At 39.3% G+C, this 21,901-nt stretch overlaps 1 protein-coding gene across 1 annotated transcript in view; it reads right to left on the reverse strand.

Annotated features, from left to right (window-relative positions):
• Positions 1 to 21,901, reverse strand: part of CHST15 (carbohydrate sulfotransferase 15) — a 47,547-nt gene that overhangs the window by 11,182 nt on the left and 14,464 nt on the right. Inside the window, exons 2-4 of the mRNA XM_075107520.1 lie at positions 7,340 to 8,411; positions 6,229 to 6,568; positions 2,211 to 2,357 (exon numbers count right to left, since the gene is read on the reverse strand). Of these exons, the coding sequence (XP_074963621.1) occupies positions 2,211 to 2,357; positions 6,229 to 6,568; positions 7,340 to 7,927 (1,075 nt within the window). The 5' untranslated portion in view covers positions 7,928 to 8,411. The remainder of the gene's footprint in view (positions 1 to 2,210; positions 2,358 to 6,228; positions 6,569 to 7,339; positions 8,412 to 21,901) is intronic.

Raw genomic sequence — 21,901 nt, forward strand, 5'->3', positions numbered from 1 at the left:
AAGCAGCCAAAAATACTACTGACAATTTAACAGTGTTCCTTTCTGTTTTGTAATACAGATTAAGTATCTGCAAAGAGAGTGAGCCATACAAAACATGAGATAACTTAATCACTGCTATAGTAATTACATCAAATCACTGCAGTGCAACCAGGAATATATTAATTTTAATATGGACTTGAAGAACATATGAATTACTAAATTGTCTAAAGAATAGATGTATAACCTCTTTATTCCATCATTAATGGATTAAAGTCATACTGTGTTTTCACAAGACATTCCTCTGAATTTATCCTATTAATGATCACAAATAAACAAGTCCTGCTCAGACTGCTTCGGGCTAGATCAGTGAAGTCCTCTTTGGTTCGTCTCTAAGCAGATGGCTTTTTTGGGAAAATGCAATTATTACCCACTAAGTATAATATTCAAAGAAGCTTAACTTTTCAAAATAATGTAACATGATGAACTACTGAAACGTTTATAGATTTAATTTTATTTTTCTTTCTAGTCATCTGAAATAAGAAAATGGAGGATTCTAAGCAAACCTGACGTTCATACAGATTCATTTCAGACTAGCTAGCTTTTTTTTGTTTTTTACCAAGGTCATAAGAGGCAGACTTAATGAGTATAATCATTCAGGACTTTTCCTGCAAACTTAATAAGAAAAGTGAACAGAACGTTAATGAAACAAGAAATGAGACTACAGGAAAAAGAAACACAAAATGAACTCCAGAAAAAGCTCTAACAGGAGGTAAATAATCAAAGATGTACGTTGCCAATTAGATTAGTGAATTTAATTAGTATAAGCACTTCACCCATGAAAGGACAGGAGATATTATTGAAAGTAGGAGGAAAATCTGCAGATGTCCTTGATGGCAACATTTCTTAGGACCCTGTCTTGCAAATTTTGCTCAATGTTGAATATTCAATAAAGTGAATAATAGACTTAAATGGAAGACAACAATAGGTTAAAATTTTTTGGTCAGAATAAGACAAAAAAATTATTCTGAGGGTATTCCCTGTGAGGGCAGGCAGCAAAAATCTTGTCTCCGTTTTCTGTAGAATAATCACTTCAGGCCTACTTGAAAAGTCTCTTTTCAACAGGGAACCATCTCTTGCGCAACTAGTATTTTCAAGGAATGTGTCTGGTTTCCCTGGGAAATTTTGAGATGATGAAGTAAGACTGCTAAAACCCTCTTCCCTCTCAGTTTTCTGGTTTTAGCAGACAGCAAAAGCAGAATTTAGAGATTCCTGCCAATATTCTTCACGGGCACTCTAAACCAGTGGCACCATGGACTACAGTGGATGAGCATGATGGATTGATCACTGTGTGTCTGGGAAAGCAATCCAGGGATCCCTCCCTAGATCCCAGTCCTAACCATGGACTTCATAAGATACAACTCAACGGCATTTCTAAACCATTTCTAATACTAATCAGGTAATTTAATATCAACTGAAAATGTGAGATTATCTTCAAATAGTATCCTGTACCATGCCTCTAGGTTCCACACCTGAAAAAAAATACTGCACAAGATAGCTTCAACTTGACTCTGTATATTACTGCTCTTGAAACTTGCATTATCTTTGCGGTTAATGAAGCTGCTCAGGTGTTTAATAATTTTTATTTAAGTCCACCGTAGGCTACATAGGGATGATGACGCAAAAAACGGTGGTCCTTCTTCCTACATGCATCTTATGTTGGAGCTTGAGAAGAGCCGCTTAGAGCTGTGTTGCTATCATGGAAACTGTCTCCAGGTGTCTACAGGATTCCTACAGCACCCATTTTACTTTGTAAAACCACAGCTGGCATGTTATCCGAGTCACACTGCTACAGCATTTAAACCTGAGGCTGCAATCCAGTGGCTACACGTAAATCCTTCATAAAGAAAACAAAATGAGAACATTTGAAGGAGTCACCAAGGTCATTCTCACTTTCTTTTTTTAAGATTTAATTAAATGCTGATACTCATCAGATATTTATTGCTTTCTCAGGCATTTTCTAGAGATAATAAACTTTTTAACAAAGCAAGTAACCACCCTCCAGGAAAAGGCAAGAACTACTGCACTATCCACGCACACCAGAGAAAACCAGCGTCAGGGGTTCTGTGCTGTGAACCATTCACACCTGGGAAAACGACCCTCTCATGCATCAGCTACAAACACTGCCAACCTGGAGCTACAGAGACATATTTCAGAGGCTGTGTTTGCCCTACCAATTATGATGTTGTTCGTCTTCACGCGCTCTTTTGCCGCTTCGCTCTGCAGCACACCCTGAATCTGGTGCGCTGCTAAGTCAAACAGATCAAGGTAATCTTCCACTGGGTAGCGATCATGAAATCCATCCCTCAGACGAATGATTCCTAAGAACAGTGACAAAAGAGAAGTTAAAAAAAATAGTAATAGCAGGGTAAGATTAACTGCTGGTGTAAACCAAGATGGCTTCATTGACATGGCTGGCGCTAAGCCAGATAACATCAGCACAAAATTAGACTGATGAAGTATAACACTCAGATAAAAGTGCCAATAATGAAGTAGCTGAAGTTCGAGATACTATATGATTAAGCCATAAATTCAGAGTGATAGCAAGTATCTTAAGTGTTCTGTTTTATAGTCTCTGCATGAATAGCTTGCATTTATTTTCTTTTAAATTTAGCTTTTGGAATGAATATAAAAGACCAGATTCTGCTTTCGTTTGCACCAATATAAATTGAAGTAATATTGGACTCCTACTATATTTAGTAGTATATTTACTCCTACTATATTTACTGTATTGAGATTGAGAACAGGCTCTGATGCCAAATATGCAAATCAACATGTACCTACCAAAATCAAAAAAGTGGGAAATCATTCATGTTTTTATCTTTCATAAATAAGTAGTCACAAAGCTCCATGATAGTATCTTATTTTTCTCCTCTCCTTCCCTACACGCCGGGGTGTGTTCAGTGTCACCTTGTCCCTGCATTTCTCAGCATCTTGAGCCACATCTGTGATTTTCATACTCCTTTTCCCGCTCTGCTTTCCAACTCTAGTCTCACTTGTCCACTTTCTGTATATGCTGCCCATGAACATCTTTGCATTCTTTCTTCTTACCACACCACAGGAGAGTTTCTCAAACAGGCAGAGGTCAAGGCCAGCAGTGGGAAGGCAACGGAGTAGGAGCAAAGCTAAGAGTATAGAGCAGGACTTCTCAGATCTCCTCTCCTGTTCCCGCAAGGCCAATAATTATCAATTATGTGCAAGGAAAGCTCAGCAAGGGAGTTTTTTTGTCCATTCCCTCTGATTTTCCCCTTTAGGAAAGTGGGATTTAACAATGGTAGAAGAAAGCTCAGCAGTGTATTTTGACTTGTTTTGGGGTGGGGGGGAAAGGGTACATGCATGGTGTTACAGACTGGCTTGGTTTGTTGCCACACCACTCATGGGAATAGAAATTGTGGCTGAGAGCCAGGAAAGGGAGACAGTCAAGCTGGGACAAAGTCCTGCAGAGCATCAACCACCCCAGCAGAACGGGAAAGCAGTGGTTTGTGAAATGGGGCCTTCCCAGGAGGGCTGTTTAGCTTCAACTGCAATTAGTCAATCTCATAAAAATCCACTGAATCAGAGAATGATATAGAACAAAGAGACTTTCTTTTCCAGATAAATGTTACAAACTAAACCAAGTTAATAGCCAGGAGCATAGGAGTCATACCCACTAGCTGGCTTATAAACGGAGCTGTCTCAATTTCACTTGTTAGTCTATTTGTCATATTCTCTTTTTTTTTCTTTTTCTTTTCTTCTTTTTTCCTCTTTTCTTTGTTCCTTTTTTATTTTTTCTTTTTAATAGTAACCATTAGCTAATGTACTGTTCAGGCAGAGAGAAAGGACTGAGCCACCAGGAGCAAAACTTCATCTTTCATTCTCAATGGCAGAATGGCAGACAGCCTGAGATCATGATGGGAAGGCCATCTCAACAGATCTCCCTCCCATGATATCCCAAACTCTCCAATCTTTCCTCATTCTTCAGCTTTACAAAATAACTTCAAAAAAATTTAACTATGCAAAGAAAGTTCACTTCAAGGATCTGCTCGTGGTCCCCAGTGGCTGACCACAAGATCATGCAAGTGGAGAGTTTGCGAATGCCAGCACAGAGATAGGAATGCATCCTTGTTCTCAAATTATACATACTCCAGCCTGATTTCTTACACTCTTCTGACTGTAGGTCCAGTTCTGAGCTGTAGTGAGTCCGGTCTTGCTTCAGTGAGGTTGGATGCACTACTTCCTCCACCATTAATTACAAATATTTATGTTGAGTCTAATGTAGATGTAGGTAATTATTTGCCATAAAGGATTTTAGCCTAACATATCAGTTCGTTTCAGCTTTTTCTGCCAGCCCTCTCATGGAAGACATGGTTTTCCACAGATGGTTTTGCTGACAGTCCCTGCATCGACACACCCAGGGCCAAGCAGTGTAGCATTCGCGCTGGAAGGCGGCCAAGTCTAAAATCCCCTTTCTTCACTGATCTGACTTTTCACCTTCAGGTCAGGAGGTAATTTGTATCATTTGTCTTCAGTCAGCCGCTGACTGTGATGAACGAGTGCCCTCTCATGGGACTTCAGGGGGCACCATGATGCTTCTCTTGTTTGACTTTGTAGCTAGCCCAGCTCCTCCATTCACACTGGTACCTCCTAGGAGTGTCTCCTAAACCGGACCAAATTATCTCAAAAGCAAAACTGTATTTTCATTATTTTACTTTAACTCTTAGTTTATAACAAACATTTAGAAAATGTCTAAAAAGTCTTTTCGCCACTTTCTTATGTCATTTGCAAAGGAAGAAAATACAAACTCTAAGAACACAGCAAAATTACTTATCTATGAGAAATTTGAAATCCCAGCTCTGTGGCTGAGCCCTCCTCCTCACTGAGCAGTGAGAATCAAAGCCCCATTCTGCAGGAGCTCAGAGGTTCCTCTGGGCTCCAGGTCACGGGGAAGGGAGATGGAAATGGCAACATGCAGGAGAAATAAAGAGCTGAAATTACCACCCTGAAATAAAGAACAGAAGCAACACTGCAGGTGACCTGGTCCCTCAGAAAGTATCCTTCCTTCCTGTTAGCCACGGCAGTCATTAGAAGAGATAGTTTCCCATTTCAAGGAAGCTTAGAAAAGTACTAAACAAAAGTAGTGATGCAAAGTCCTCATCAAATGATCTACCCCACAGTGCTAGGTTTTTACTTGTCCCAAAGTCCTGCACATCGGTGGGGCAATGCCATGCACAAATACAGGCTGGGCAGAGAATGGGTTGAGAACACTTAACAGCTAGACCCAACAGCGGGAAAACCCAGAGCCTGGGTGGAACGCAGCAAGCATCAAGTGCATCCGCATTTAGAGGAAAGTGCTAAGCACACAGCAGAGTCAGGAATCGAAACTGTCTTCTGCATCCCTTCTACTATTTAGACACAAGATTGACCTTCCTTGTGCCCAAGGAAGAGAGAACAAGGAGGACATAAACACTTCAGATGGATAAAATGATGCGCTCAGCCCCACGGCCCTCAGACGCCCTTTGAAGGTGCAATCTTGAGGGGTGGATGCGTATTGCTCCAGCAGGCCATAACCTCAACTATTCACGTCTGCCTTCAGAGATGAAGGGTCACTTTGTAAAATATTGATGTCATCCAGGAAAAGAGCATAAAAAATGTGCAGGTTCCTCGGTGTAAGAGAGCTTTCTCATGCAGAGCATCTCTTCTGTTCAGTGCTTGACTAAAGCTACAACACTAACAAAGCTCCTACCACAAAGTGGAGTTGTATTTATTGAACCATAAGGACTGAAGCCGCATTTCAAATACTGACCTATCATTTATTCATGTAAGAAAGGCTTTACAGAGTCTTGCAGCACAAAACTATTGCTGCTATTCTTTAAACCTCCCATCAAAACCTAATAGTTCCCCTTCCTGCCTTTACAAGTTCACAGGGTTGGTTTTATCTAGTGTTTTTATTTTTTCCTAGATTTTCCAAACCACTGCAAATAAACTAAATGAAATGTGCATCATCTCAAGGTTTAATCCAAAACATCATTAAACAAAAGCAGGCTGGAAGTTACTGAGCATCCATCACCTGTATTTTTCAAAACTATTAACTCCAGTGGTTTCAAGGTAAGCTAATATGGAGCAAATCCATAAACTTCACCCCAAATATATACAAGAAATGTCAAAGGTTAATAGAGTCAACTTGCCTGAATACCAGAGGACATGTTTACTTACCAAACCGTTTTCTTGTCCACCAGTGGGGCTCTTTGATTGCTGAGAACCGAACGTCAGGGTGCAGCCTGAGCCGGTCGTACAGGTCTGTCGTCCCACACTTGGGCTGGCCAATGATGTAGAAATGGGGGAGACAGCGCAGGCGGTAGTGTTTGTCCTTATAATGGTACAAGTGGTTCCAAAATACCTTCCTGAGGTAATCAAATATGGTTCGAAAGCGCTTTGAATACAGTGCATAGGAGTTTGTTGCATAAGGATCTGTGGTTGTGTTTCCTCTGTATTCTTCATACCAACAAGGATTCTTGCTATTTGGAAGGAATTTATTAGGAATTACAGAAAACATCTGCAACATAAAAGAGCAACAAATTCAGTCAAGGCAGCAAAAAATTGACAGTTATACTTTTCTTAGCACAGTGAGAGAACACAACAGAAGCACGATGAGGACATTTTTAACCCTTATTTTATTAACTACAAAGTCGACTTAACTTATTTCTTCTGATGACCTTGGAACCAAATCCTGTACGATCAGTCGTACTGGGAGAGGAGTACATTTAGAAATCCTTTTATTTTAAGTCCAGGAAGGACCTCAATAATCCCCCAACTCCCCTGCAACTCCAAGAATTAATTTTTAAAGTCAAACATGTAATACTCAAATCAAATTAACTTCCAGTTTTTAAAAACTGGTTCAGTTAAAAACTGAAACACAGGTTTGCAATGACTGGATTTTTGGGGAGGCATATTGGTAATCAGTTATTAGAAAGGCTCCTTTCTTGCTTATCATTTAAGGTGACTAGCAAATATAAATCAGAATGATTTTGCATGAGACAAGGTAAAAATTCAATGAGATGGTACAGCTATTGGAAGACTGCCTGATTTTTTGCTTCAGGTGTCAAGACCATTTATATAACTCGTTTATTTTGCCCATGACTCAGAAAGACGTGATCTCCAATATCAACTTTTCAGCTCGTGTAAATCAGGAGGCTCTAGGTGGTGTAAATCGCTATATGAACATCTGAGCAGCTGCACTTTTTTTAATCTCAGTTAAAGATTGACCCAAAAGTCTTGAAATAAGCAAGCATACAGCAGTTTCATACACACTTTAATTCATACTTACATGTGGCTCTTGTTTCTTCAGCTCTTCTAAATCAGGGTGCTGTCTCGTTATAAACTCTAACTTTGAAGTAATAGTGTCAATAATTAATTTAATGCTTGGATAATCCTTTACGTATGAAATATTCATTTTAGAAGGCTGGTAATGGTCTTTCATGTCACTAAGGCTTTCATTGTCCATTAAGCTTGGATTGCTAGTAAAAGCTCCGTAATGGAAGGGAGATGGTATTAGCAACAGGCCATGCTTGGCTCCAGTCAGTATGTAGGATGCCATCACTAGAGTCATTATAATCAACCCAAATATTAAGCTGCATAGCTTCCCCTTCCTCAAGCAGAAAAATCCATTCCAGCTTTCACTGTGATCAGTCCTTACTTCCAGAACTGCAAGCAACTTCATCTGCTTGCTATCGGTGTACAAAGGGATCTTATTTTCTCCTTTGCAAACAGGACACTTCTGGTTATTGTGATTAGGTCCACGGCATCTGAAACACTGTCTGTGCAAGTCATTTGGTAATAAATGTATGCAACAATTAATGCAATACCTCATATTACTACTGTTAAACTCCTGTATTAACGAGCCAAGCACAGCCATAAAAATGTTGCTGAAGTATATGAGTCATCTTCTGTAAGGCTGAAATTATTCAATTCCTTGAGTGATTCTACGACTACTCAGCAACACAAAAGGACAGGTTCAAACCAGAATAGTTAAGAGTACTCAAAAAGTGATATATGTCACAAAGAAAAAAAACCCAACCAGCAACACACAAAAATAGATGTACTGCGGACGTGGTTTCACTAATTTGGCTCAGTAAGAGGAGTGTGGCAAAGTAAGAATCAGCTACACAGCTGGCTCAAGTTTTTCCCATTGAACAAAATGAGAATGAAGAAAAATCATCACGTAGCATAAAAATATGCAAAAAATAAAAATAACTCATTGTCCTCTGATTTATGCTGTAATAGGAAAATATGGGTAGAAATTCCCAGGTATTCTTAAAACAAGTGGGTTCCAAACCAAGCCACTGCTAGTGGAGGCTCCATCTTCCCAGAGGTGATTTCAAAGATTTGCATTGTACAACCTAAAGAAACAAAAACATACATATAGGTACACCCAGAACAGCAGATGTGGTACCTACATTCACCTTCATTCAAAGCCGTAGCAAAATATAATCTACTACAAGTAATTTCACCACTCTATTTGAAAGATGTCGTCTATTTGCCAAGTATATTAATTACAGCACTCACGATATTAAACCCAGGAAACTTTCAGCTTCAAGTTCACAGTGAGTTGCCCTTTCTTTTCAATCGCCCATCTGCTCACATCGACGAACAGTTGCTACCACAGGTAACACTACACGACTTCCCTCAGCTGCTCACTAACCTATCTGACAGATCTTAATCTGCTCTTTAAATACAGAAGCATTTTTGGACAGTGTCCAGTAACACAGGTTTCAATGTTCACCCTCTATCTGTGCATAGGGACCTTAAATTAACTATCCTGAAGTCAGGTAGGAACCTAGTTAAGAGGACAAGGCAGGGATAAGGTAACAGTCTCCTTTCAAGCATATGACATGAAGAGTCAAACAAAAACCCTAAAAGCCACAAGTAAAACATTCAGCAAATTGAAGGGGTTAAATAATAGACACATTTTGAGGTCAAAAATAAACTCTCTATTTTGAGAAGCCTTATTGTCAAATACAAAAGCTCACAGATAATATACATTCTATATACTAGAAAAATTTTTTATTTTCTAGAATTATTTTTCTGGGGGAACTAAAGACCGGACATATTTTCAAACAATCTTGAAAAGTCAGAAGCAAAATGATAAACTGGCATAGGATGAAAAGGAAAAGAAAAAGACGGGGGAAACCTAAGGGACAGTAGTAATGTATGGCTCTGATGGGCAACTTCCATTTTGGCTTTTGCCACCTGATAAGGACAGAACTTCCCTTTAGTCCCCGGGAACAAAGACACCTTCAGGCTCCAGTGCTCGTTGTCCATCCCGATGTGGATGCCCATGAAAGCAGCAACCCAGCTCCACCCCAACACCTCCATCTCTCAGCACCACCCAGGACCTGGTCCATCACAACCCACTTTTCAGCCCTTCCAGACAACCCCAGTATTAACCTGAGTAGTTACCCTGAAGGTTCAATAACAAACAGTTTTAACCATATTGACGCTAAGATGCTCAATATTACCTCTGAAGAACAGAAAAAGGACTGCCCTTTCTGTGTGCGGCCAGTGAAGGGCATACAGACTCCACAGATAACATATAACACTTTACTGCAGATAAAACAAGTTGGAAGAATTCAGGAGCATGACAGCTTTACCGGAACCGAACAATAACTTTTGCCCAGAAGACTATGAGTGATGAAATGCTAATTAATTAAATTATTTTTCAGATGAAGTTAATCTGTGTTATAATTAGCTTCATTAGACCAGAGAACCAGCTCATTGCTTTATGGGATATCTAAAGACCCAACATTCACTTTTACTACTTAAATGAAAATATATTTTCCAAGTCACCTTAATCAAAATATGAAATAGGAGAGATGTTTGACAATGCACACTTATGAAAAAAAACAGTGTACTACCAGACTAATAAAAACAATTCCCATATAGCTACAATTCTCCTAGCTAAAATACACCTCAGTAACCACATACAAATTCTTTTCCTCACTGCTCTTTGCCAGTGGCTCCCGCCCCTGGACTCACATGAGTTGCTCCTTCTTTACAAAAATCCATCTTTCCTTTTAAGGCTCAGAAAATGTTTTTTCTCTGCATTGTTTCCAAACATCTTTCTTCCCTATCCTCCCGTGCCCTTCATTCCACCCCAAAACATCTAACTTAACTCATCCTTTTTCACACTGCTGTCTTCAGCAGAAATCCTCCTGTCTGACTTTGCCCCTTGGCTCCTGAGAAACTACACACACTTAGGCATTTCTGAAGAGCATGTTTGTGCAGTGTCCAAGGCACCAATAATGAAAATAATTTCTCACGGTGATACGATGGATACACAAAGGGTCCTCTGATTGCTTCTAGGACACATCAAATCACAGAATTATAACCATTACTAATTATTTGTCCCAGAATTTGGCTATTTTGCCTTTAGCTCATTCAACTCTGCTTTCAAATTCTTAAGAAGCATTGATATAACTCTAGATAATAACTCCTGGCTCATTCCTACAAAAGTGTCCAGGTCAAATGGAGCAGACACTTCAGACCCTGCATTACTCATCATTCTTCCAACTGCATTTTTATGAGAGACAAAGTGCTTTTGTAAATTAGTTGTACTCTTGATGTTTCTCCCACCTAATACTGTCACATATTGGAGAACTTCTGCAATCAGAGCAAGCAGGCTGTATCTCAAGGGCTCAAGAATAATTTAGATAAATACTGAACGAAAGCATTTGCAAAATACCTTCCTACAAAAAAAGTTCATTTCTTTAATGAGTTTATTCTACAAGTCAGATGAGGCAGACAGAAATCATAGCGTAATCATTACTGACTGTATTTAAACCAAAGGGATATAAATCAGTGTACGGCTGTTCAAAGAAACTAGTCTTCAAAACTTCTCTAACGAAACAGGCCTGTGATGATTTTGACAGAAGTGTGAATGACTACAGAGACTAAATCCAATTCATGTGTGTAATATTAAGACCCGAAAGTTTATGCTTCCTTATACATAAAATATCCCTCCCCCAAATGAATGTCCAAAAGAAGAAGAGAAGCTATGGAAAGGCAAGAGGAGAGAATGATCCAAGATTTAAAGCAGGAAAGAGCTCAATGGTTGTCCAAACACCACCGATGGTCCTAACTGCTGGGGAGAAGGAGGATGAGAAAGGGAGGTCCTGACAACAAGTGGAAAGTTTCCCCTTTGCAAGTCAACGTTTCAGGCAGCAATGAGACACTGGAGCAAAGATTTTCAAAGAGGAGGCAAAGGAGGCAGGAGGAGACTGAAGGGCAGATTCGATCATCATCCACTGAGGTAACGGAGGAAATAACGAAAACAGAGATAGTTCCCAAAAAGAAACTGTAGAAAAAGAGAGGGTGAAGATGAGGGCCCAGGCCCTGGTAAGAAAAGATAAGAAAAGGAAGGTGAAAAAAGTACCTGTTAAAAAAGATGCACGAAGAGGAGGCTACAAGTTACAGTGGTAGCTATAGGAAGATCTGGTAACCAGAAGGTAGCCTTCAGCATCACTTCAATTAACTTAATCATGTGTTACACGTTTGTTCTTGTGTAATCCTTCCACCCTGAACCCCTCTACTTTGACAGCCAGTGAGTATCTCAATATTGTCCCAGACCTCTGCTCTCCAGCTCCTTGCTGTTTATTTTCAGAGGGACTGTTTACTATGCACTGTCTATTTAGAGAAAAAGTAAATCAATTTTATTTTCCAGCCCTCTTCTAAGGGGGATCTGAAACTTGCTCAGTGATACTGATTGAACAGAATCAATTCAAGACTTGCATATTTTACATTAATTCTCAAATTGTTAAACAGAGCCATCAGAGATACATTAACGGGTACAGGGTCCAGGATCTTAGAAAAACCACATAAGCTCTCAGTCCTATTTTATGTCCATTTGTATGTTAACAAAATATACTGGACTTTATTGAACCCTTCCCAGGTGTAGACACTTCTCATGAAACTCCATTACAAATATTACAAACTCAAGAAGAAGACATGTTAACTACATCTTTGACAGCTGAGAAAAATTGTTTATCAGAAAGCTGATACAAGGGGAAAAAAAAGAAATATGCTTAGGCTACAGTAAAACTGAGGTCTTAATCACACCAGTCATGAGAGAAAATTTAAAGTTCTGACAGCAACCATAACTCTGCCAACTTATGCGTATGCACTACAACAGGCTGCTTAATTAGATGATCAGTTTGACGACCTACCACAGGGCAATATGACATATTACTCAGCTAATAGACTACAGAATTTGATGTTTGTTTTTTTTAATAACTGCTAGTGGCAGACATACCATTTTATGTGATTTTCCACTGTCATGTTCATGTAATAAACACATCAAAGTCAGGATATAATTCCGTACTGCCACTCCCCTCTTTTTACAAAGATGTTTTTAATAAAAAGTTCATTCCCCAACCTTTTACCATGCAATGAATGATGCCCACCAGAAGGCCAGGATCTTTCCCTCGCATAAGCAGCCCTCGTTTTCCACATTCACCCTATGAAATCAAGACATCTACAATATCTTTTTCTTTTTGTTTTGTTTCTTCCTTTCAGCATTTCCAGTAGCCATAACCACAGATACACTGCACCTTTTTTGTATTTCAGTATAGAAAGCAGAAGGATGTGAATTGCAGGCAGAATAAAGGTTATGAGATTTGAGTTGGTAATAAACCATTTATGTCTTTTTATATTTTAGTTGCAAAACTGCTGTCAGTTCACCGGCAGATTACTCTCTTTACACAACAACCAGTGTCTTCGTATATTGTTGAATAATGTAGCATGTAATTTCCTCTTGTTAAGATGAATGGTGAATTATTTATGACCGTGCTTATATGGTATTTGTCTGTTGTACATAAATGTATGCCAGCTCTAACCACAAGGCAGAAATCAACATCAACCTTTTCAAGCTCCTTGGCCAAAAGCAATCCTTCTTGTAAAAATTAGGGTCTTTGGGAACCTCCTGAGTAGGAAATATGGATATAAGAGATGACACACATTGGAACTGGGGAAAAAAATGAACAGCTATCTCAGATTTCAATATACTTCTGCTGAAGCCAAGGAAACCTGCACCACTGTTTCAAATTGAAGCAGTCTCAAGCTAATAAATATATTTACATGCAACAGAGAACTTAACTGCAAACAGGTGGGACCTTTACCTTGCTAGTTTCCATGTGCAATTCCTTCTGTATATAAGAGAAGGACCCATCGGGTGCACAGGCTGCAGGATGCCAGAGAGAAGGCTGGCAGGTAACACTTGCCGGTTCCCCAATAGCGAACGGCACAAGGCAGAGCTGCCTACTAGAGCCTTACAATAATCTACTGAAAATGCAGTATCCACCATGACCTACTTATTGCCATACGGGAAGTTAAATAGGGTAAAAAGATAAATTTCACCAAAAATAAAATATGCAAGATTTTTCATCATTCACGTATTTTTGTTCACTATATACAAAAATATTTGAAATTCTGTTTTATTTCTTTTAAATGAACATTTCATAAGATCTCTCCCCTTTCTGTTTAAGGATCATTTAGGGAAGACTGTAATCAAAATGGCTATAAAAAGAAACTACTCCTAGTCATATAACTAAAATTCTTCTCCTCTATGAATAAGATAAAACAGATTCAATAGCCTTTACATGCACAAACATCTTCTGGACATCTAAGTGTCTGACTTATTGTTCAGGTCAACAACCTTAATATTTAATGTGCTTTCTTTTGTTCATAATTCTTTAAAATAAAGACAAACCAAACTTGCCAGTACTCTTAGGGCTAAATTTTATACTAGCCTCGTTACTTGTGTTCAAATATAGCTGAACTGGAGAGAGTCCAGCGGAGAGCTACGATGATGCTCAGGGGGCTGGAGCATTTTTCTCACGAGGAAAGGCTGAGAGACCTGGGTTGGTTCAGCCTGGAGAAGAGAAGGCTGAGGGGGGATCTCATCAATACCTATAAATATCTAAAGGGTGGGTGTCAGGAGGATGGGACTGGGCTCTTTTCAGTGCTGCCCAACGACAGGCCAAGGGGCAACGGGCACAAGCTGGAACACGGGAAGGAAGTTCCACTTAAATATGAGAAAAAACCCCTTCCCTGTGCGGGTGCCAGAGCAGGGGCACAGGCTGCCCCGAGAGGCTGTGGAGTCCCTTCCCTGGAGACATTCACACCCCGCCTGGACGCGGCCCTGTGCCCCTGCTCTGGGGGTGCCTGCTCACACAGGGGTGGGATGGGATGAGCTCCAGAGGTGCCTTCCAGCCCCTGCCATTCTGTGATATTCAGCCTTTCCTACTCCCACATGAAAGAGCAGCATGCTGTTAAACTATTATAAACACACTTCAAGCACACCAGTAACATATTTCTCAGCTTGATGTCTAACTGTTTCTCTGATGTCAGCGGAGCTACAGCACTTTGTTTCCTCTCTTCACACAATATAATTAAAATGTGGAACTCATTGAGGCCAAAAGTATGAATGCATTTGAAAGACATTAGACAATTAATGGAGAATAAATCTATCAATGGCTGCTATCCTCAATTCCCAGAAGCTAGAAAGGGATGGGAGAAATCTATTAATATCTTTTTTTACACTCTTTCACTGAGCATTTATTACTGGCCATGGCCAGAGGCGGCAGAGAGAGACACAGGTATCTGGACCACTTGAAGGTTTGAGCTACAATTGTCATGTTGGGCAGGTCACAACCTAAAACCATGGATGTGTAAGACAAGTTAGAAAATAATCCACCAACTCTCAGGTTTGATGGGATGTAGCCCAGCCAAACTGTACCCCTCAGCTACAACTCCCACAGATCTGCAGTCTCACAAACCACATTTTCTTTTTTTTTTTTTTCTCCCCTGTCCATTCTCCTATGCTCACTCATGTCAGCCATCATGTCAAGGATTTGTATGTTGATGTGTTTATTAGAGCTGAGAATAACAGTCTCTTTTTCCCAAGGAATCTTATTACTTCTCAACAAGAGAGAAAAACTAGAACTATTAATGAATGGAAACACAAGAGCACTTCATGTTCCTGCTCTGTTGCTTGCTTGTTATGGGAAGACCTTCAGCTGCTGTGATGTCTGCCATTTCTCCGTGTGATGAGAAGCAGTTGCACAAGATACATCAGCTGAAACATCACCCAAAGCAGAAATGTGGAACATGTCCTCTGCAGCCTCCCTTCTTTTTTAAAAGAAAGCTACAGATGCTATAAAAATAAGGATAAGCACCTTTAGCAAAAATTTTTTTAAAAAAAAGCTTAGGCAAAACATAATACTGTTGAATCTCATCTGGTCAGTAACTTCTGAAGGAGCACATGGCTCCTAATTTAATAATATCTGATGCTATTCTTTGAGTAGCAGCTATGTTGTTTTATGCATGGTCTCCTAATTGTTTCCACTAATCCGGGTAAATATTCTTACTGCCCAAGTGCCTTCCCTGTCAAATCAGGATGACTTCCTGAATTCAAGTTCTCAGTTTGAGCTGCTAATGTTTTTTGAAATCTCAGAGCAAAGCTGATCCCACACCCTCCATGAACACGCCAGAAATTAACTTCCCTTTCACTCTCAAGAGCTCCCGTGAAGACGGGACCGTCATTAGTCACAAAAACATGTGGGTCTCTAAGTGAAATGCTGCCCACAGCCGTACTTTCCATGACTCACATGAAGAGGAATGAAAACATGAAAGGGCAGAGGGAGGCTGGTAGAGTAAAACCTTCATAAAATTTTCATATTAAAAAAAAAGCAGTATTTAGTAGCAGCGCAGCACAGCCACGTAATTCCTCTTCCACTCCTCCATCACCCATTGCAAAGCAGCCCATGGCAGCAGTAACCAGCTTTCTCCCTGAACAACAGCAAGTCTTCAGCCTGTGCAAGATAAGTTTAGGACCTCCGGACAAGTAAAAATTCTGCAAAACTTTACCATTACAGATACTTTTTTAGCTATCAAGCTTATTGGAAGGGATAAAGATTGAACCAGACTACAGGCTGCACAGTGGTTTTGCTCTCAGACACGGACTCTTCAAAACAAGCCGAAGTATTTGTACAAGTGTAGTGAAGTATTTGTACAGTGTGAGGAAGTTCATCCTGCTAGTGGGCAGGTTGTACTGTTTTAATAAATAAACAGTACAAGTAATAAAAACCTGACCAAAAAAAAAACCAAAGAAAAAGAAAACAAGCTCAGGAAAGGAGAGGAATAATTGTAGATTATCCTGCTTATTGCACACATTTGGCTCTTCAAATTAACATTTTTGGAAATAAACTTTGACTGAACTCACATCTATTTACCTCAGAGAAATCAGCAAGCTGCCAGAAAGAAGATGTGTCAATAAAATGAGAATCATGAACGACCATCCCCTGCAACCTCTTTGTAAAAAAAAAAAAAAAAAAAAAAAAAAAGAGAGAGAGAAAAAAAGCTATTGCAGTGGTTTAGAAAAGCAGCAGGACTCACTACAAAGCCCAGCAACCTCCTGCAGACTGCAGTTATGTAAATCTCCACTATTTACTTAAAAAACTAATTTTAAACAAAATCAATAAATGAAACTCCCAATAAATTATATAAACCCACTGCAAACATTGTTAAGGTGGCAATCACTTGAAAAACAGTCACATTTTAAAAGCTAGAATACATGGTCATAACCCATGGTTATCCATTCAACCTGCTGAACTACTGCTGAACACTTGTTCAAGAGTAAAATATTCTTTAAAGGATACAGTTCTGAAGCCTTTTGAAGCCAAAGAAAACCTCCTGAATCACCACTGAATCAGCAGTCTTGCCTAAATAACAACTGTGGCTTATTCCACGGCCCAGCTGGTTTCTTTCTCAAGATTTAATCCGAACACACTCTGCTCCTTCCTCATCAATATACTTCCAAAGCAAATGTGAGAATGGAACAAAAGACACCCTCCATTTGCAAAAACTCCAAAAACTCCCCTAAAATCAGCCTAACAGTAGTCATTTCAACCAAATAAGGACCCACTCTTATTATTTGTGCTGCAGTGCTCAGGAAATAGTTACCGAGCTTGAATCACCACTCAATTAGGACATAAACGCTGCCTGAATAAACAGATTACTGGAAGCAAGGAAAAAAGGGGAGGAGTGGGGAGGGAAGCAGGAGACTGTCCTGGATCAGCACGTTCACGCCTCCCCCCAGAAACCCGTTATTATATCTGAAGTCTTATGCAGTTCCTAGAAATTACTACGGTCCATCTTCTTGCGCTCCCAACACGCCACATCCGCACGTTCTAATGCATTGTTTGATTTGCCTTGAAAATGTCAAAACAATAATTAAGCTTGATGTTAGCCATTTTTAAACTCTTTTTTAGCAGAAGAAAATCACTGAAAAGTTTAACAACTTCTGTGTTGCTTTTTCTTTCTATTGCATCTGATTCAGTCTAGAATTAGACCCATTGTTTGTTTTGGGGCTACTTGCAGAATAAAAAGTCCAGACAGGAAAATAAAACAGAACAAAAGCCAGCCAACCTATGGCCTACTGATAAACTCCAAACCACATTATCGTCTCCCAGTTAGATCTAAACTAGCATACGGGTTTAAAAGATAACAGGCTGGTTCCTTCATATTTAAGGCAGGGATGAGATCTGGCCAACAATTCCTCCGAAGTAACACCTGCCTCAGATCCACCCAAGGTCATTTTCCAAAAGCTATCCCCATGCAAGATCTATTCTGAAGGTTTTATGAGAGCTGAAGAGAAGCGTAGGGGTTTGGGGCTTCAGCATTGTAATGACATCACCAGAAACGCAGGTCCAAAAGCTCTGGAAGGAAAAAAAGGCACCACTGCCAGCCGCCCAACCTGTGGCGCCACGTGTCCCAAGCACCATGAATCCTTCACCCTGCGTCAGAGTAGAGCTCACACCAACGTATTTAAGTCCTTCTTCTTGTACAAAACATGGGGCAAAAATTCTGTTCTCATGTATTTGTAAGGATGCTCAGAGCAGAATTTTGCTTATGGTACACACTGGCCTCTCAACTAGATCAAAACTTGCTGCCTATGATGTGCAACATCTCCAGCAATTCATCTTTGCACTTCTTTTAGCTTCTATTCATCTCACATAGTGTCTTGCTACAGAAACACTGACAGATTTATACTGAATGTGAAAAAATTGCACACTGTAGAAAAACTTTGTCTTTACATAAATTACCCCAGTGCATGTCTTCTCACAGAAAAGCCATTTTAAACCAGTTTCAAAAGGCATTATGCACGGTCAAAGTTTATGATTTTTGGTTTTGTTTTGGTGTGTTTTTTTTGTTTGTTTGTGTTTGTTTTTCTTTTTTAATTCTCACGGTGACTGCAAGCAAGCTCCCAGTATATCCTTCACAGTCCTTGAGGTCTTCCCATGAAAATAGAGAATCCATCCTGTGGGGCTCACAGATTCCTCTCCCAAAAACCTGGAACTAGATTTAAAAGTTCTGGTATTCAGAATACAACCAGTAATTACATCTATTTAACAAAAAAAAAGTTGGTCCCTCATTAAAATGATCTAATCACTAAGAGCCAGAAGAGATATAAAATGCTGATGGGAGTTAACTTTTACCTTTCTAAGAAAAAGTGTATTCTCTTAAATCTCCAGAAAGACACCCAATGTCAAAAATAAGATGAAGACAGACATAGAAAGTTAAATAACTTATTCAGTGATTTAATGTTATTGAGAATTCTTCAGGTTCAATTTGCCATATTTATTTGCTTTTGTTACATAGCAGAAGAAAAAGAACCAAAGAGCTCACAGTAAAGGTACAGGAATCATGTGAAATCCAACTTCAGGTGCACAGAGTGGAAGTGAAAAGGCTGGTCTTGCCACAAATGTTTTTATTACATTTTTAGTAAGATCGAACAGCTGTTGAAGTTTCATTCCCAACACAGGATATCACATTACAGTTATAGAAATTCTTACCTACGTGCTTTTTCAAGGAACAAATCACACTATCATCCCACAAATCAGCCAAATTCCTGTTATAAGTACTAATGCAACAGGGAAACGTGAAGCATGAAGGCTGAATCTGTTATGAAGCTTTTCCACTCCAGTTATTTTTATCAAACAAATTCAGGGGGTTTGGGGGTTGGCAGGTAGGAAAAAATATCATATCTAAACACAGCTCCTGTACGCCCTGCAGTCAGGCTGTAATCAAAAATAAATAAGTACTTATCTTCAGAAAACTCCAGAGACAAAGAGTTGGTCTAGTATTGACAGAGTTCACTTATCAAATGCAGGGTATTTTTTGTTACGTGTTTCTTTCTGACAGCTGCTGTTCTGCTTTATTTTCAGGCTTCCAGTTCAGCTTCATTGATTGAGTCTCTGGACAGGTATTGCTGTGATTTACTCAAATAGCTCTTCTGGAGCAACTTGCTCAATAGAGATATGGGCTCTCCCTTCATACAAAGCTTAGTTTAATGAGGACAACATGCTCATTTTCATCACCTTATCTGAACACTCTGTTCTGGACAGCCCATTTCCCTGTGTCGGCTACAACATGAGGTTCGAGTGTCTGCCTCAGATTTAGGCATCTGGTGACCATACCTTTAAGGTTAGGTGAGATGAACACCAAAGCCTTATTGTGCTAAAGACAAATAAATCTTCACATTCAGAGTGCCAGCTGATTCTTATTTGAAGAAGAGATGGAGAGCTAGTGTAGCACAGTTGAATTTGCAGGAAGAGATCTTTCAGTGCTGAAGATTTATTTTAAGCATGGGTTTGTCTCTTGCATTGATTACTGGTCCAGAATCAGCACATGGGAGGAAAATGTTCTGAGAGTATTTCCAACAGTCCTGCCAAGGATTTTCAGCCTCGGCACGCTGCAAAATAGTGGGCATTCACAGTTATGTTACTCTGATTACCATCTTTTTATTTTTACACATTTGATTTTGCTTGATTTTAGCAGCTGCTACCTCAAGTTGATTTAAAGTGAGAAACATATTCTTTCCACCATCTGAAATCTAATACTTACTGCCACTTTGCAAGTGGTATACAGTATGAATTGCTAAATCTTGTGGGTTGTGAGGGATCAGCTGCTAATTTAAGGCTGCTTTTGAGGGATGAATAACATTATACAGAATAAATAGAATATGCATAACATAATGCCTTCAGTGCCTGTTTATCTCATGGTGTACTACAATGCCTTTGCATACAATAATGCAACCAACTGGTATCTACTAGAATTCATTCAATGTACCTTTATGCTTCATAAACAAGCAGTCTTTCTGAAGGGGATCGGTCTATGCGATACTTAACATTGCTTTAAATACAATATTGTCATGACAATTCTAGAGCAACGTATATGCTAACAGCTGCTCATTTGATTTTTAGTGACTGAGAAGGGATTTTCCTCCACCTCCAAACTGAATTTTCTCCATAAACTTTACTATCTTAACACAGTCATCTGAAATTTTCTGCTATGACTCACATATGGTACCTTCTCCCTGAGACATACATTAAAATGGACGGAAAAACATATCTCATCTGTACATAAGTACTGTGTAAGTACTTTTTCATGAATAGGGCATTTCATCTTTCATCTAGTGCTGAGTGGGTGAAAGGAAACATACACAGCTGCATCCTGAAAAGACAAACTCAGTATTAGAGTCTGTCATTAAAGTTTCTTGTAAATTCAAACAAAAATTAGTCAACAAAAACCATTCATTGAGGCCAAATCACAACTGTGGCTTTGTTTCAATACTTTTTTAAAAAAACTGCGTTCCAAGCTTAGTAGTAACTTTTATAAGTGTTCAACAACTTCAATTCTTTAAGCAACAGCACAGCAGATAAATCTCAGCCTATTAACATACCAAGAAACTACACACTTGTTCAAAAGTAAAGTAGATTCAAAGTCTAAGTGGAGATACCCAAAAAGGTCTAGGTATTCTCAAGAAGCTGCTAATTAGTGATCTCTGTAGGATAACACAGTATCACCAGATAAAATTCTTGCCGGTAACTTCCAGCTATGGTTAATTAAGCAAAAACTTTCTGGTAGAATATATGATATTGCTTTCAGCATCTTAGGAAAGTGTTTGTTCCACATAAGTCAAGCAATGTTTACTTCCAAAGTCTCCTACCACTCTTCATAAGTGTTTCATCAAAGGCTTAGACTCCATCAATCATCTGTATCATGTGCCCTTTAACTACACCAAAGTGCTATAAATTTTTACTAACCAGCTTACAGGACACCATCATTCTGAAGATGTTTCTGCATGTCTCTACTCTGTTTTCCGCTCCTATCAACATATACCTTCATAGGCAGAGCCCATACTTGATGTGGAACCTAATGCCATTTGATAATGGATTAAACACTCGTTATTGTCCTCTCATATCTTTAGATCACCACAGCTAAAGAGCAACACTTCTATCACAAACTTCAAAGAAATTCAAGTATCTTCATTTACTGATTTCCACTGGTACAATAAAGAGAATGAGTTGCATTCTTTCACCAGCCTCTTAGAAAAATCACAGCTCTCAATACCATTTTCATAACATGGTAAACTCTTGCCCAGTGATCTTGCAACTGCACAAAACCCCTGGTCTACAACAGTAATAACAAAAATTAAAAAAAAAAAAAGCTGTGCTATGAATGGGACCCAGTAAGTAAATACCGTAATATCCAAAGCAATAATAAGACAAATCTGTTCCCCAGCCACTGAGCTGCTGACTCCCTTGACTTGACTGTATTCCTGCAGGCTTTGCCTGCGTTTGACTTCAGTATACTTGTTTTCCACGTGGAAAGAACACAACGACAAATACGTTTCCACGCTTTACACTGCACTTAGCTGGACTGCAGTTTGTAAACAAACAAGATAAAAATCTGAGAACTTTCTTTACTGGATTTCCATGAAATGAAACCAGGAGAAAAAAAACCAACCCAAACGAAAAACCCAACTCTGCAT

This window comes from Phalacrocorax aristotelis, chromosome 12 (genome assembly GCF_949628215.1).
Source record: "Phalacrocorax aristotelis chromosome 12, bGulAri2.1, whole genome shotgun sequence".
In the NCBI taxonomy this organism is placed as follows: Eukaryota; Metazoa; Chordata; class Aves; order Suliformes; family Phalacrocoracidae; genus Phalacrocorax; species Phalacrocorax aristotelis.